Source organism: Caloenas nicobarica, chromosome 12, assembly GCF_036013445.1.
Source record: "Caloenas nicobarica isolate bCalNic1 chromosome 12, bCalNic1.hap1, whole genome shotgun sequence".
In the NCBI taxonomy this organism is placed as follows: Eukaryota; Metazoa; Chordata; class Aves; order Columbiformes; family Columbidae; genus Caloenas; species Caloenas nicobarica.
Window position 1 is genome coordinate 16,772,861 of NC_088256.1, and position 17,165 is coordinate 16,790,025.

General features: G+C 42.4%; 1 protein-coding gene across 7 annotated transcripts in view; it reads right to left on the reverse strand.

Moving 5' to 3' along the window:
- FGF13 (fibroblast growth factor 13) overlaps positions 1 to 17,165 on the reverse strand; it is a 312,624-nt gene that overhangs the window by 58,365 nt on the left and 237,094 nt on the right. For 5 of the 7 annotated variants that reach the window (XM_065643578.1, XM_065643579.1, XM_065643582.1 and 2 more), the window contains one exon: positions 1,784 to 1,894. The exons of 1 other annotated variant lie outside the window; for it this stretch is intronic. In XM_065643578.1, the coding sequence (XP_065499650.1) occupies positions 1,784 to 1,894 (111 nt within the window). Of the gene's footprint in view, positions 1 to 1,783; positions 1,895 to 3,897; positions 4,483 to 17,165 lie in introns of those variants that run through there. One more of the 7 variants, XM_065643580.1, reaches the window with a different exon arrangement.

The window sequence follows — 17,165 nt, forward strand, 5'->3', positions numbered from 1 at the left end:
CATTGCAATTAAAATAAATTCAGGACTACAAGGTATTCAGGTCCATATACTTACTATAAATAAAAGAGGAATATATACAGAAGCTTTTTTTAATATGATAAAACCTTCCTCTGTTCTGAATACTTAGATGATGTAGCCCAGTTGCAACCATTTCTGGGATACTTCCATTATATTTAAGTATTCGGCATCTTGGAAGGCTGGTATGCAGCAACAAGGAGATTTTATGATTTGCTTGTAATCTATCAGGTTACGATAAATTTAAGGACACAGTGAAAACAAAGGTATCTTAGAAACACACACATTTGTACTTCCATAAATTTTATCTTGTTTCAAATCTCAGAATCTCTATTAGAGGGATTCCAACCAAAGTATTTGAATGAAACGATCAAAAAATAAAAAGGTGAAATTTCAGATATTTGTTCTGGTACCTTAAAAGTTTATTAGAATATCACACTTTATTGGAAAAAGTAAGGTTTGCCTATTTCTCCTTTTTTTAAAGATAATTAACAGAATTACCCTGAAATCCTGAACAACCCACACTCATGTTTTAAATCATAAATATTAGATCATTTACTTCAAAGAAAAGCAACGTTTAAGGTCTATAAGAATCATTCTTAGAGTAAATTGTGCGGCTGCACTGAGGAGAATTCTATAACCTGGCAGCATCGTTGCACTGATCTGGTCTTTGTGTCACCTCTGTGGGTGGGGACGGGACCTGGAGCCCAACTTCAGGTACCCCCTCCAGGTCCCACGCTTGGGCTCTGCCCTAAGGCCAGCACCTTCTGTGGCTTCAGAGGAGACCTGTCACTCAGAAGTTAACACAAGGATGCAAAAAAGGATTTAAGAGGGTGCAGAAAAAGATGGGAGCAAGTGATCGGACAAGTAAGATCCGACACTTCCTACTGCATCTAGTGCTTACTCTATCATATTCAAGTGCCCTGCAAAATGAAACCATGTTTCACCTGAAAATGCTTTTCATATAAAAAAGATGGCACTTAAATGGGAGTTTTTTAATAATTAAAAAGAAAGGTCTCCCTGTTGGTTTTCTAGTTTGTTGTCTAAATGGCCTGAAATACCTTCTCAAACTCCTTGCTCCTCCTGACTCCTCCTTTCAGAACAGAAATGTAGTTTAACCTAAACAGATGAAATGCTTAAACATTTTATTCACACACATCTAATCTACACTCTAGTAATCTTTTCCTGTTTTCTATTAATTCTCAAAATTGTAAAAACCAAAAGCCAAACCAAAACCATCCAAACCTTTTTCACAGAAAAGTTGAGAGAAATCCATTGAAAGCTGAAGGTATAATTAAGTTTAGAAGTGGTAAAAAAAAATAATAATAGGAAAACATGAACTTTAACATGAGGATGAACTCTCATTGTGTGAAATAACATAGCTCTGTTTGAATGAGCCCCTGTTTAAGAGTGGAGATAGCGTTATTCTATTTCAGGCACTCTGAGTAGGCGAGCAAATTTTCTGTTGAAAAAAAATCTCTAATAAAATCCAAAGGACAGCAATGAACTTCTCTAGATTACCATGGAGATAACATTTGCTTTGTTTGTCATATGTGTCATCATTACCTCCTCTAGTTCATTATTTTTATAAGTGATTTTTATTTGCATTTCTCTCAGACCCAGTAAGTCTGACAGACTTCTGTGCTGTGAGCAGCGTTAATGCCGCTTCCACTCACTCACTCAGCCCAGGACAATTTTGCACGGACCTATATGGGAAGAATGAGACACCACAATTCACAAACACACCATTTATGCTCATGTCACTTACTATAACTACTGTCCTCCTCTTTTGTTCCATCAATTGTTCCATCTGCTTGCAACTGCAAGTGGTATCCTTGCCTGCTGTATAGCTTTGTTACTATACCTTTAAGCTGAGGCTCTGCAAAAAAACAATAGTGAGATTAATGTGGGAAATCCTGATGTGCCGTTCCAAGCGAGTAGGATGCTAAAAACAAACCTCCGGGTTTCTTCTCAAGGCTGAGATGTGAAAAAGACCCAAAACAAAAGCAGGGCAACCAGCTTTGCAACACTTTTCATTTAGGTTGAGATCAAATTTATGTCTATGAAATCAATTGTCAAAATGATTAAATGCCACTTTCATAGGTAGCACAGTAAAATCTACTTCCAGTGAATGCAAATTCTGACAGTGTGCTGCTTGGCCTCAGGAGCTAAGTCCTATTTAAGATTAGAAATAAGCTGGCAAAAAGCATATTCTGTCTTGTAAAAAGGTGTGAGTTCTTAAACAGAGAGGAAAAAGAGGACTACTACGATAGCGCTAATAAGAGCCATAGTGACAGTTGAGAGCCTAAATATATAGCAGCAAATGTTTAGCACAGGAACTACTGCAGCTCTAATAAACAAACCCTCATTCCTCGCTGCTCCAAGCAGCACAGAGCATCCGAAGTGATAAACTACTCAATGAACATATGGAAAATGGAGGGGGGAACCCTGAAATCCAGCAATGTGTGGAACTGCAAAATAAATATTACCATAAGGGTTGAGGTAATTACCTCATCAGCTAGAAGAAGAAAGATCAAAACAACGCATAGTTTGGATAGATTTCTTTTTTTTCATAACCATCCTCAGATTCACAGTTAGAAAGCGAGATATCTCACATGGCTTCAGATCTTTCTAGACTGAAAAGTATAAAGCAACAGGATCTGCTGTCAAGTCTGTCATTTAAGATACCTAGGTAGTGCACCAGGAGTAATTGCAAAAAAGGTCTACTTCCACTGAATCGCAATGACATCTGCATTGTAGTAATTTCCCACAAGTATGCTTGTCAGGAGGTGATGCATCTCCGCAGCTCGCTCCATAATAACTTACTTAATTCAGAGGTAAACATACTGTGAAGATATGATGTGTCATTTCCAACAGCCAATGTCTGGATAAGACTCCCTGTGTTTACAATCAAAGACATTAGGGAGGTCTGCTATGGTACTTCAGTAGGAGCTGAAGGCAAAAGCTTACCGTTGTTTGCATAAATGTATTAGTTCCTAATAATGATGTTTAATAACAGTACTGACAAACGCACAATTATTAGCTACCAACTTTTCTGACAAGAAATCAATCCAATGCTCACTTCGGCTTTTTAGCCATACTACCTCCCAAAGTTGTTTGCAAATTGGGAGCGAGGCACTTCCTTTGTGGCTGCTGAGAAATGCAGACAGGTTAAGTGGCTAACAGCATCAATGTTTCAGCACAGCAAAGCGATAGCAACATTACCAGTGAGTTTTGCTCCTCCCATGTACAAAAAACCCCACTTAGATCAGGCACAGAGTCTTCATGCCTGATCTTTTGCACCTCTGACACAGAGAGCATCATGTCTGCAGGGCAGTTGCAAGGATGAGATTCCTAGAAAGGAACAGAGTGCTGAAGCAAAACTCTGGAAGGTACCAGCGAAAGCAAAAAGCTTCGTCTGCCATCAGCAAATAAAGCATGGCACAGGCATTCTGCAAAGTAGGGAGACAAAACCAGATCTCTAGACTGCTAAGTTATTTAACATACAGCTGAATGGGGTGTATGTGTGGGAACTTCCTCTGCAAACATCACCCCCACAAATAAATCACATGTGTTTGTATATGTGTATGTGTAACAGAGAGATGGACTACTGAATTATGAGTACACGGGTGCGCACGGCTGTGCTAGTGAGGCAGACAGCAATGGTGTGTCTTATCCAAATAAACCAGGTGAATGTGAAAGGGGAAGGGACTGCCATGGGGTTCCCACGTCTATCAGATCATATAAGCCAGGAGGGACAATACCTGCACGTTCATTTTACCAGCCCTGATACACTGGTCCCCCTTTCCTCTCGCCTGATGCACATCCCAGTTCGCATCAAATTAAACGAACCAACCCCCCAAACACATAACTCTTGCCAACCTGGTCGCCGCCTTCGCCTTTTCTTGGAGCCAAAGAGTTTGACCCTGGAAAACACATTCAACTTGTTCTTGTCGCAGCTTCCCTTGCTCTTGCTGGGGCTGTTGACACACTTACAGGCATTGGATTTCTCCCGCTCCCTGGCTTGTCTCTTCTGGCGGATCAGGGAGCTGGCAATGGCTGCAGCCATGGCCGCCACCGCCCCGGTACCACTGGCAGCTCAGGCACACGGGGTTTGCTCGCTGGCCGCGGGCACCGCAGCCAGCATGCTGCTCGGCCCGTCCCCAATGGCGGGGACGCTGCCGGGCTCCTTGGCCAATGTGACCCACCGCCAGTCGGGTTGGGAGCCCAGGAGACACCGGCGGGACACTTGCAACAGAGCCCCGGGTTGAGATGCAACAGTTTAGCTCAAGCGTTTTTGTCCGCTGAGGTCTTCCCCTTTTGATTTTCTGATGCTTTTTATTCCTCCCAACTTCAGGCAGGGGAAAGTTTGCAGGCAGAGGTGAGTGTTTCTACGGAGATGGAGAGGATCACTTGCAAGACATCCCTCTGAGCTTCTCCAGACGCGCTATTCACATGCAGACATGGCACATCCACTTGGTGCAAGATTATTGCATCTCTCCTAGCCCCTATTTCTCCAGTTAACTTTTCTCCCCACCCAGCCCCTCCCCATTGAAATCCCAGCAAACACCTGTTAGAATCCAGCAGGGGCTGTCCTGTTGCAGGGGTTTTCTGGATCCTTTTTCCTCTTCTCCCTTAAGAAGAGATCCAAAGCAAGCAGTGATGGAGACACTGGGAGAGGTGCCAATGCCTGGAGCCTCGGCTGTGGGCTGCCGAATGCCTTGGGATGCCTCTTCCCTTTTGCTCCTTACAGGTGCTGCTGCCAGTGCAGTCTCCCCTCCACAGACGTGTTCAGCTTTTGCATTGCAACACTTCTCACCAGTCGGTAAACAGCCAGAGCTCGCCTGACGCCTGGTCGCTGGCAGCTCAGCGCCGAGACTGCAGCAGCAGGAGTCCTCCAGCAGCGGCTGCACGCACTCGCACACACCCCACGAGCTGTGCGCTGGATACAGAAATGAGGCAACGCAGCAAGCCCCTTATCACCACCCTCCCCTCCTCCTCCTCCTCTTCCTCCTCCTCCTTCCCTCCTTTCAGGCAAGGCAGTGAGCGGGAGACCTGCCTTGTGGCTCTTTGTGCAGAGAGTTGCGGAGAGGCTGCCGGGTTGCAAGCAGTGAGGAGGCAGGGGCTCGGGGCGGGGGCAGCGGGAACCGGTGCACCCCAGCTACCCACCCTTGCCAGCCCCATGGGCTGTGGGTACCTGCTTTTGACAGAGCCACCTCCTGGGGAGACGCAGACACCCAAACAAACGTGACCGTGATGAGCAAATAGCTGGCACCAGGGTTTTGGTAGCGGAGGAGGACACCTGGCTGGTGGCAGGAAGGTGGTTCGGGTAGGCAGGCGGGGAGGCAGGCAGGGGAGCTCCAGCCATAGCTCCCTCACTGCCTTTGCCTCATCCTTACAGGATGGTCCCATCTCTGACTCACTGATTTATTGGAAGCTTTTTGCCTCTCTTACCTTTTCGTCCCCCCTCCACACCTGCTCTCAGCTTCAGTTTCTAGCAGAGACTAGAAAATCCTCAGAGAGAGCAATTTCCTTGTCATTGCCATGTTCTCCCTCTTCCTTTTGTCCTCCTGTCCCCTGAGGCCAGGCTCTCATGCCAGATGGGTTTATTCACAGCTGGCTAAATAGGGGGCAGGCTGCAGGGGTACCAGGGCAGGGAGAAGCAGCGGTGCCATGATGCTTGTGTCAGAGCCTGGTACCGCACTGTGGTGAATGCACTGCACAGGGGACACAGAACCCTGCACACATCCTTGCCCCAGGACATAGGAAACAGGAGGTCCCTTTGCAACCCATCGCCTGCTCTTCAGCATGCTTTCAGCAGCTGGAGCCTAAAATAAAGCCAATTCAGGCTAGAAACAAAACAGAGATTTGCAACCCTGAAGGCAAACAAGTATTGAAAGAATTTATCCCCGAGGCAGTGCAGATTTGCAGCCACTTGCAGGCACAGAGGCAGGGTGGGATGTCCGGTGAGTGGGAGGGGGAGGCTGTGGGCTGGTTTCTTGCAGGATCTGAGCTCAGCAGGGACCATGATGGCAACGGGATGATGGCAACAGGCTTCAGTCAGTCATCTGAGCTGGAGAGCTGTATCCTCTGTGCCCTGGTGTTATCAGGACAGGACCAATGCAGGTGGGTTAGTGTGACAGCACCAGATTTCTGATGCACTATCAGCCCCAGCCAGGCTTTGCAGCATCTCTGCCCCTTCTTCCTCTCCTACCCAAACCCTTGGCAAAGCCACATGGTCCTGTCCTCCATCTCCAGGGCTGAACACCAGTCCCAGGCAAGTGCAATGGAAATCACACTACCTAGCATCTTCACTCCAAAGAGCTCAATTCAAAAGCAGTTTGCGATACCTCTGCAAACATTACAGTCCTTCCCTGGACTAGAAACAGCTCACAACCAGTCCAGGTTGGTTTCTTCCAACTGGGTACTCCTATCCCAATAAAACATGATGCATGGCTAGGCCTTAATAACAGAAATGGCCACAATGCACAATGTTTAAGACAACGTCTGACAAAGTACTACATGTGCCATCATCACAGACCGAGACCTTGACAGCTGACATTTGGCGGCCCTACGTACCCATTCACAATACCTCTTTTCTGCAAGAAGTATGTATGTATACATGTATAGGTGTATACACACACTCACCTTTGTTTATGAGGCATTTTATGGCATCCACATATTCATATTAAATAAATACTCCTAATTTCTTATTCGTGTTTAAACAGTATGGTAAAAATAACCGTAATTCACAAGTTCCACCACTACTCTCATCTGCCAGTCCACATAAGGCATGTGAAATCCAACCCAAGAGACAGCCAGTTGGATATTATTAGTAATAACTCATCCTACTCAACTCACCAGTAATGCACTATGAGTTTTGCTATCTTTCCACTTCCAATACAGTCACAAGTGAGACTTGTTTTTCCTGAGACTCGCCTAGTACTTCATAAGTATTCCCAGTTTGGAAAACAGTGTTTGATCTTCAGATCAAAGTGAAGCTGCCTCATTGTGGTCTGTCCTATAGGTCGGATGACATTTCATTTTCACAATGACTAACCAGAACTCAGAATTCAGCTAACCTTGAAAATTCTGGGAAAAAGCAGTATATAAAAGCAGTATTTAGGATATCTTTCTGCCAGCATTCCAGCTTGCATGCTTAAAATCCATAAAGAAAATTCATTTGCACAAATGTTCCTTGACAGATAACTAAAGAGAGGAATAAAAATAGCATATATGCATAATCAGATTTAAGTTTCAAAAAACAGTCCTCCAGCTTTTTTTGCATGATCAACCTCTCCATCTATCGGTACTCCTACAAACATGTCTTCATTTACTATAAATGGCACATGAAAATCAAGATCTTGTTGGGAAAACGCCTTTGGTACAAAACCAATCTTTGGACTATTTCAGTGTTACAGATATAAAAATCTCAAGGAACAGCTTTATTTTCTTTGAACAGCAAGAGCTGTTCACTCCCCACCATGCTAAAAAGGTAAAATAAAATAACATTCCAATAACTTTTTGAATGTAGAAGGCAACCAGACACTTCTTGAACATACATCCTCTTTCTTTGCGTGTGATTACTGCAACACTTAAAGCTAACGAGTAAATTGCCAGCCCCATTTCAATCAAGAATTAAGCACCTCTTATGAAATCAGCATGGGACAGACATGTACAGCTATTGCCAAAGACAGGGCCATGAGCTACCTGGAGCTGGGATCTGACCCAGCAGCAATTCCACTGCTTTGAAGTAGACAAAGATCTCACCTGCTTTTGATCTATATTTTTCCTCCAAGCCATCTGTTGAGTTTATGCTGATGATTATTTCCACAATTCAGATCATTAAAACATAGTTGAACCTCCAGAAGTTGCCTAGATTGGGCAAAAGTAAAGCCTGCAATTTGGTACCATGATCCACTAAACCAGGACTGGTTCTTTGATTAACACAGAACACGGTTTTCAACCAAAACAAAGCATGTTGCCCTTGCTGTCTGGCTCCTGCAAAAAAAGGCATCAAACCCCCAGCATTGGCCCAAACCACAGGCAAGCACCACTGGCTGTTCCACCAAACTACAGGAAAGTACAAAACTTCTGGTTTTATCCTCCATTCTCCTTGAACCACTTGTGCTGTGGCAGGTCCCAGATCACAGCTGTTTCCCAAGAGTTTGAATCATAGAATCATTTTGGTGGGAAGAGACCCTCAAGATCATCGAGTCCAACTATTAACCTAACACTGGCACTAAACCATGTCTCCAAGAACCTCAGCTACAATCTATCGCAAATGCAAATGATTTCTAGTAGGTCCTACACAAACAGGTAGCTGCTGAGCAAAACAAACACTGCACAAAAACCAAGGCCAGATGAAAAAAATATCACAAACCAGCTCCAGACCTCACTGTCATGACACAAGCTGCAAGTTCTGACAAGCCGCAGTGGCTTTGCAGCATGCTGGGTGCCAGCTGCAGCCTGCGAAGAGAGGAACCCCTTTCCCCCCGCTGCCGATAGCCTGTGCTATTTCGGCACATGAGTGTCGACAGATGTGATCGAGCACAGAGCTGTGTATTGGTGCAGCGTTGCTGTCAGAGAAAGGAATAGGTGGAGGAGAGATGGCACTTTCTGGCTGCCTCTTTAAGTACACTGGTGATGGGCACACGAGCCCCATGTGTGACCCACCCAGGGACCCAAGTTCCTCTGTGCCCTCTAGAAACACTAATTCTCATGACACGTTGCCATAAAGCAGGAACTTTTTGGAGCACCTTGAGTCAAAATATCCCATCCTCAGGCTAACCAGAATGTTTGGTTATTTCCTCTTCCCCTATAAACAAGTACCAAAAGATTTGTAGTAGGTCCAATATAAACAGGAAGTTGTTGGGCAAAACAAATGCTGCATGAAAATCAAGACCAGAAAAAAAATCAGAAGCCAGCTCCAGACCTCTCTCAGCCCAGTGTAAACCCCAAACCAGCCCTCTGCATTTACAAGACTGAAGCTGCTTTGGTGTGACAAAAGAAATTCAGCCTGGCATGGGATGTCAGGAGTCCCTCCCAAGGCTTGTTTCTTCTTGCTGGGGTAACATGCCTAATAAAAAAAGCTTCAGGAGTCAAATCTGTAGACTATTTCCACTGCTTACACTCCCCAAAAGTAAATAATTTTTTTTCTGAAAAATGCCACCAGAATTGCTTCTCTCTGTTTTCAGGTTGATATAAACAAGACTTCATCCAGTCGGGTATGACACAGCAGCATTGAGGCCCCCAGTGATTTTTTCCTCTTCTAAGTAAACAGAATTACTATTCACCAGGAAACAGAGCTGTTCAGACCCAAGCCCCGCATCACTTAGCTCCTCCGTGAAACATCCCATGGAAATGACTCAGCCTTTCCTCTGCAGCCAGCTCCGCAGCTGGACACAAGCGCTGCAGAACGACGGAGACTGGGTGCCAGCTCACTACCCCCTGAAAGCCTACTTTTATTCTAGATCTGAGCCAAATTAAGAATCAGAGGTTTATTTCTGAGTGCGAGGTGGAAAAGGTATTAGTGAAAGAACTGGGCCTTCAGGCAGCTCCAGACCAAGAGCTCAAATCTGAGGATATTTTAGTCAACAGACCAACTGGGCTACTTTAAAATTAACCTTAATAGTAAAGACCAGCTCCAATAACCAGCTGCAGACCTTTATTCGAGCTGTGTTGCTGTAAACAGAAGTATTTTTATGTTGAGAACATAAGGGCACTTGTAAATAGTGACACGGATGTTCCTGTGTGTATCTCTGCAATGGTTCTTTGCAAAAGTGCATTGTACGGCCCTGCTTAGTAACACACATAAAAAAAAATTCCTGTGACACCAGTGTAGACATGTCACCTGGACCCACTTTATATAAGAGCTCACTCGTTGTTCAAGGGATTAGGCAGCTGGTTGATTTTTGTCTTCTCAGAGTACAGACTGATGAATCCCAACACCGAAAGAGACTCCAGTACAACTGGTGCACAGGACAGGATGTGCCGAAACTGGCAACCATCCAGCGAAGTAGAGAAACACATCTCTATCTTCAACACGTGAGTCATCTGACTAAGACTACTAAGATATTTAAAAAATAATTATGCATTACAGGAGGTTCTCATATCTTAATCCTGTTCTCTTATCAGAACTGCACAAGTTTGTTAGGACAAGGTTCACTAACTCTGACAAGAATTTAGGCCTCTTATTCAGGACTGCTAAATGTCACCCTGCTAAATATTCAGGATGGCCATAATACCTCACGTCAAGAACACAAATTCCCTCTCAGATTCTCAGAGAAAATACTAATGAATGAGAGAAATCCCAGTTCTGCCCCTTCCCAGCTGTGAATTCCAACTGCTTTACAGCACAGCCTTGGTCAAAACTAGATTTGATCCAACCTGGTGGTGCAGGCATTTTTGGAAAAGGAGGATATTGTCTGAAGGCAGAAAAATGGAAATACTTTTTCCTAGGTTAATCCATATTCAGTCATCCCAAAATGTCAACCACAAAAGATGGTCTATCCGGTACATAAAAGATCAGTGCCAATCAGCTGGGAAAGGTCACAGAACAAACAGAAGAGATCAGCTCCCACAGCTCTGCGGGCTCCCAAATTGGGAACAGGTTATTCTGGTGTCTCGAGGGGCCCAACCTGAGCCAAGAACTTGCAGCAGTGACCGACCGACTTCTTTCAGCCCACCACAAAGCCATAGCAAAAAATACCCTGGGGCCTCCCACATCAGTATGCACAGAAGTATCTGTTCATTCACCTCTCAGCATGATGACTCTCAGAAACATCAGTGTAAATGACAGCATATCATCTCTGAAATGTTTACATCTGAGCATGGAACACATGAGAAGTGTGGGCTATATGCCCCTGTCAAACCTAACATAAGGCCACTTTACACATGATGAAGCATTGTAAATAGTCCTTCACAGACCCAAAGCAAGTTGCCTAGAGATTGTCACATGACTCAAGTGGATCTTTTTCCACCTTTTCATAGATCTGATGGCTCATGCTCTGTCAAGAGCTTGACAAAACCAGACTCACTGGGTTTCCACCGAGTTGGAGCCTCTGAGAATTTTCCTCCTCCCACTTGCACCCCATGATTTCTATCAGCTTCTCACAGCCATGGCCCTTGCTTTGCTCAGAAGCCAAGTTCTGCCCCATTGCTTGACTTCACATAACTACAGAGCCCAATTTGCTGCTATCATGTGACAGATGCCAAGTTTGCCACTTCCTGTTGCTATGTTAATTATGTAAGACCCATCTGTTTTCTAACAGTGAAACAAAATTACCTGGGCTAGGATCAGAAGAGCCTGGCAATGGTTTTCTGTGACTTTTACCTAACTGCTGAGATCATGGAACTGAGTACACATAGAACAAATGAGAATGTGAACAGAGCTGGCCACAAAGGAAAGGGATTTGAGCAAAAACTACCATGTCTTGGATGGAGGCACGGTTCTGCAGGAGCTGGAGTTAGACACTGCACTGGGTTGCTGCTTCTGCACATGTGCAAGTGGGGCCTTGCTCCACTCATTGTCATGGAACTGGAACCAGTTTACCTGAGCAGTAACACTGGTTTCAGTAACCAGAAGGAAGGTATAACCTTGAGGATTAGGAAAAGGGCCATGAGCCCAAACTTCTGCATTCTATCTCAGTTCACCGTGTAATAATCATTATATTAATAGTGACGTAACAAGACGTAGCTGACCTAAGTTCAGTGATGTAAGAGTTAAGTTTATCTAAGTTCATCTGACAAAATATCTGGTCTTTGCAACCACGAAAGAAGAGAGAAAGGCACCTCCAGATGGCAATTCATTCCCATCCAAAAAAGCATGATTATTTTCACAGATGCATGAAAGAAAACACCACCTCTGCCTTATTAAACTATCGTTACAGGGTGATTAAGACTGTAATCTACCTAATGCACCTTTATAATAAATAACATCTACTACCATCAAAACTAAGTAATCATTTAATGAAGGTCCATGTAGCCCAGTGTCTTGCTTCTGGCAGTGCTCAGTAATACATGTGAATATAAAAACAGACCAAGTAGTTGCACAGTCACACTTCCCACACACACACCTTCCAGCAATTGGCCTCATGGCAACTCCAGGCTTAGCAGGAGCTACTGCTGGCAAGAGCAGAGCAAAGGTGATATCTAAAGCCATGCTGAGGTGAAAAACACAACATTTCATATGTAAACAGAGAGGAATTCATTAGTATAAATTAGATGCACTCTTTTTGCAAGCAACACTCACAAGTAACATTGGCTAGCAAAACAGGAACAAAAACCACGAGCTGGCATTTGCTGTATTGCATTTAAATAGGTCTGAAGACTAGAAAAATTGTTTATGCAAATTCTACATAAGCAAATTAGAAGAAATTCAGAGAAGTCAATTCAGAGAAGGAGGCTAATAGCAGAATATCTGCTGCTGCTACCAGTATTTGCATTAGGTAGCTGGTACATTGATGGGGACTCAGACCTCATCGGAAAGCACTGAAAGGTTTTGTTGCTATGTGGAGAAACAATGCTGAGCAATTAGAGAAACAGATATGAAGCTGCCGAGCTGAGCACTGTTATTCCTCGGTTAAGTCAAGCTGAACTACAATAGCGACACTTTTGCTTGTAGAGAGACTGGACAACTGTCCAACCCGTAGATGCATTTCTACCTAAAACAACCGCAAAACTAGTAGTGGTGCAGAAGTAGATATAAATATAATATCATTATTTGAATTAAATTCCCAGTCCATATGTATGGCCTTTGCAACTTCCCTGTCATATTGCTAAATCATGCTGAGCTAAACTCACAGGAGAGAGACACCATATTTAGCAGATGATGATATATCATCAAGATTTCTGTCCTCTCTCTTTAACCCTCTTCACTTTGTTTATCATTCACATTTTCCACCTCTTCCTGCCAGGATCTTTTTTCCTTGTTTCATTAAAAATTACAACATGCTTCTAATGAGCAGTAACCACAATGTATCGTGATACCTTTATTCTTCAGTTGAGGTCAACTTAACCTTGTTTGCAAACAAATAAACTTAGTTTAGCTTCATCTACAACACAACATTCCAAGGCCTGGGAGCTTTTGCTGAGAAAGAAAGGACAAGGAGCAGAATTTGATTCTAAGGCACAGAACTAAGCCGGCTGAATTGTCAGAAGTTAACTAACTGGTTGATCTTTCAATGTTATTGTTTGATCGATTCCACTCAGCCCATTCCATGCAACCATAACGAAGGTTAACTGCCTATATAGGGCAGTTATGAGAGGTTAGAGAGTCTAATTGTAAAAAGGCACCTATATGTACAGCTGCACAGATATAACATGTAGCCACACAGAATTCATGAAATTCTGCAGTACTCTGTGAGGCCTGCAGGGATTCCCAAGCAGTTCTGCTCATATGATTGGATGAAGAGACAAGGCTCCCAGAAGTTGCTGGTATCTGTATTTCCTCTGGACTGTAACTGGAATTAGACATCTCGAACCTCTGCAATTATGGATTCTACATTCATAATAAGGACACATAAGTACGGGCATTTTTTTCTGCCTTTTTTCTTCCTGACTTGTAAATATGAGCAAAACCAAGATGTTTCAACAATACTGAGATGTACACACACCATGGAATCAGTGTAGAGCTGTTAATCCTGAGAGAAATTTCCACCCCCCTCAGCCCTTTCTGTTTGTGGTGTGGTTTTGGTTTTGTTTTGATTTTTTTTTTCTTCCACCAGCCCTGTAATATATGAAATGTCTTACTCAGTGACTGTATTTTTAAACTATTATTGCCATAAATTTTAGCCTACTTAAAAAGTTCTGATGTAAAGTCCTTTCAGGAGGCTTTCAGCAAAATACAGCATTTCCTGTATGCTGTAGAACATTAATTTGTAAACAGTTACAAACCAAACAAATGGGACAGATTTCCAGTACTTTCAGTCAAAAAACCCAGATGTATAAAATTACCATTAAAACAAGAAACAAGAGGGACACCTAGAGTTAGTTCTTGTAACTGCCCCAGCAAGGTCATTCACTTTCTTCTCCAGTTTTGTTTTGGTCACTGATGATATTTAATCACAACAAACATACACGGTGCCTCCGGCTGTAATTAACAGCGAACCTGAACGCCCAAGGTTCCAGCAAGCAGGGCGAGACACTGCAATTTTGCATTTAACACTTTGTTTTTATATTTAACCGCAGCTCGGTGCATCTCGGGTGCACCCGCCAACCATGAGAGGCCCCGGGGACACCGACCTCGGGGGTGGCGGCCGCTGTCCGCGGTACTGATACGCGCAGGAGCCGCTGTCCGCGGTGCTGATCTGTCCCACATTGCCCAGTCCTCGGCCTCATTCTGCCTCACTCCTCCACCCTGCCCGCCTTCTGCCTCCGTGGAACGAGTCCCCAGGCCATTACATCGGGTTTATAATCAAACATAAAGGTCCAAAATCATCCGTCAGCATTTTTTTGTATAGTGTGGCTAGGCAACATACTCCCCAAAAGATAACCTACAGCAAAAACTTCAATGATTTCAGACCTGTTTCATCTTCATGGCGATCCTGCTATAAAAACTTACCATTTTTTGCAAAATGGCAAGGTATTTGTTAGTTAATAATATGGATTATTAAGTGACTATATTTAGTAAATGCATTTTTAACATGTCAAAAACAGTGCAGACAGTTCGCTTTACATTCTACTCTTTACTATACTTAGATTTACTATATTAATTTTGAAGAGGAAAAAAAATGGATGCCACATGCAATGTCATAAAAGTTGTTTACTAATCATGTTGAGTTATTTCTAATAAAGAATGATACATGACCCAGACAGTTAATAGCTAACTCTCACAGTTAATATCTAACTCTCTGCACACACTGACTATCAGATTATTGTTTGATATTTGGGCTTTTTCCAAGAGTCCTTGGATTTGTTTTTCTCTTGTAGCTGTAGGGCGTTGGTTCTTACAGTAAGCTGAGCATTTCACATACCAAATGCAAAGAACACACATTTTCATGATTAAGTAAGAATATATTGTACCATCATAAACCTCTGTCTAAAACATTTGCAAAATAATAGAGAAATGCTGATGGTTTTGTATTAAAAAGGTTTTCAAGTTATTAACACCATAACAAGATTGTCTTCAGTTACTGTTACGAACAGTAGCCTCATGAAAGGCAATTAGAACAGAACTGGAATAATTGTTTTTTGTTTAAAGCAAGTTTTATATCCAACAAAAAGCTTGGGTATAAAATTAACTAAATATGTGACACGGATGTTTAAAAGGCCATAAAATCAACCTGTGCAAGATTTGAAATATTCAAACAGGATAAATTTACCAGTTCAGCAGCATATTCCATATATTTACATTTCCAATCAGTCAGAATTAACAATAACACTTTCCTTCTACTTCTTAAATAGTATATTTTTAGAGCTACCAAAGAAAATTTATTAAGTCAAAGAACAACCACATTCTTAGTATTAGTAATTATTAAGCTTTAATTTCTTTATATAGTTTATCATTTCTACAGAGAACTAGTTGCCAGGAAATATCTCCTGGTTTTGTTTTGTTTTTTTCCTGTAAAAATATTGCTTAAATACATCTTACCTGAATAAGACTTTCTTAATCCCAAAGCCATGCTGCCTTACAAGCTGCTCCTACTCAGACAATTGCAGTCTACATTTGGAGCAGATACACAGGGAGCAGATCAGAGAAAGTTTAAGGCATATTTAAAGTATTCTCTAAGGTACCGGCCAGAAACATCAAGCCCATACTCGCGGTATAGAGAGATCATTAATGGGCATTAGTGACAGACCATTATGACTTTCAGAGATCATTAAAGATTCATAATGTAGCTGTATTGTTCTGGCAGCATCTAACCGTTTCTTGGACATAAATGTACATTTTTCCTGCATGATTTACTTAAACTTATTATTTTTGAGTGTCAAATTTTATTTTCTGCCTCCTAGAATTACAAAGAATGCCTGTAACAGGATACTGTAGTATATTACGCCAGCCATAGGAGTCTGGTGCTTGGTAGAGTTGATACCCTTTATTGTAAGGCATTTTGCAATATGAATAGATCAACAACATTCATGAGGTAGAATATGTACCATACTTTCTTTCTTCTTTAAATAAGCTGCCTTATTGATGTACCATAAATGTTACAAGTATAAAAAGCTCTTAGAAGAATTACATTTGCTAACAATTCTGAAATGATTACCTTTTGAAATTTTAAATCTTTACTTCTGAATATCAGAAAAGCTCATTTTTTGACGTTTGGATTTAGCAAAACTTATTGAAGGAATTGGGGTCAACCAAACCAGCTACTCCTAATGCAATTTTGATGAGTGAAGAGAACACCAAGATTTGTTTTTGAAGATGTGCAAGTAGTGCAAAGATTGTGGCCCAAAATGTGACCACAGTTATACTTCAATTGTACTAATCAAGGGCTGGATGTGAATTTTCTGTTGCTGAACTTGACTGAGACCTTGTTTAACTCATCCTTCTTCAGCACAGCAAGTTAAGCCCCTGTTCACATATTATGTGAGTAATGAGATTTAGTCAATTTAGAAGCAGAGTCAGATTTCGAAGTCAAACACTGTCTCTAAGCATGATTTAGTCATTGTGAAGTCATAATTACAATTAGTATAGAAGAGCTATTTAAAAAGGTTCTGCCCCTTCACCAGGAGTTACCACTCCCTCCAAGACACACTTAAAAGTCACGTGTGTGTGAGCTTGGTTCATTTTGCAGCCTAATTGATCAGCAGTGAACATACACCAATTTGCGTGTCAGGAGGAAAATCACTGAATTCCAGCTGAGCCGTAACTTCTTAATTCCTCTAACACAATCACTTGCAAATGCACGAGATGTGCTAAGGATCAGACCCTTAAAGTCATAGACAAGTAAACATCTACCAGATGCTGGGCTTTGGGTACTAAAATGAAATCTAGCAAATGAAGTCACTGAAGCACTTTAACATGTTTTAGCATTTATGTTGTGCTGGATCTAGACCCGAAAGTTGAAACGTGCCAGTTTACTACCAATAAACAATTTTCCTAAAATAATATTTAAGTGTTTACTAATACACATTACTGCTTATGTACTTGGAATCCACAACAAGAAGTATGCAGGAACAAATCGTGCTCTGAATTGCACAATTTT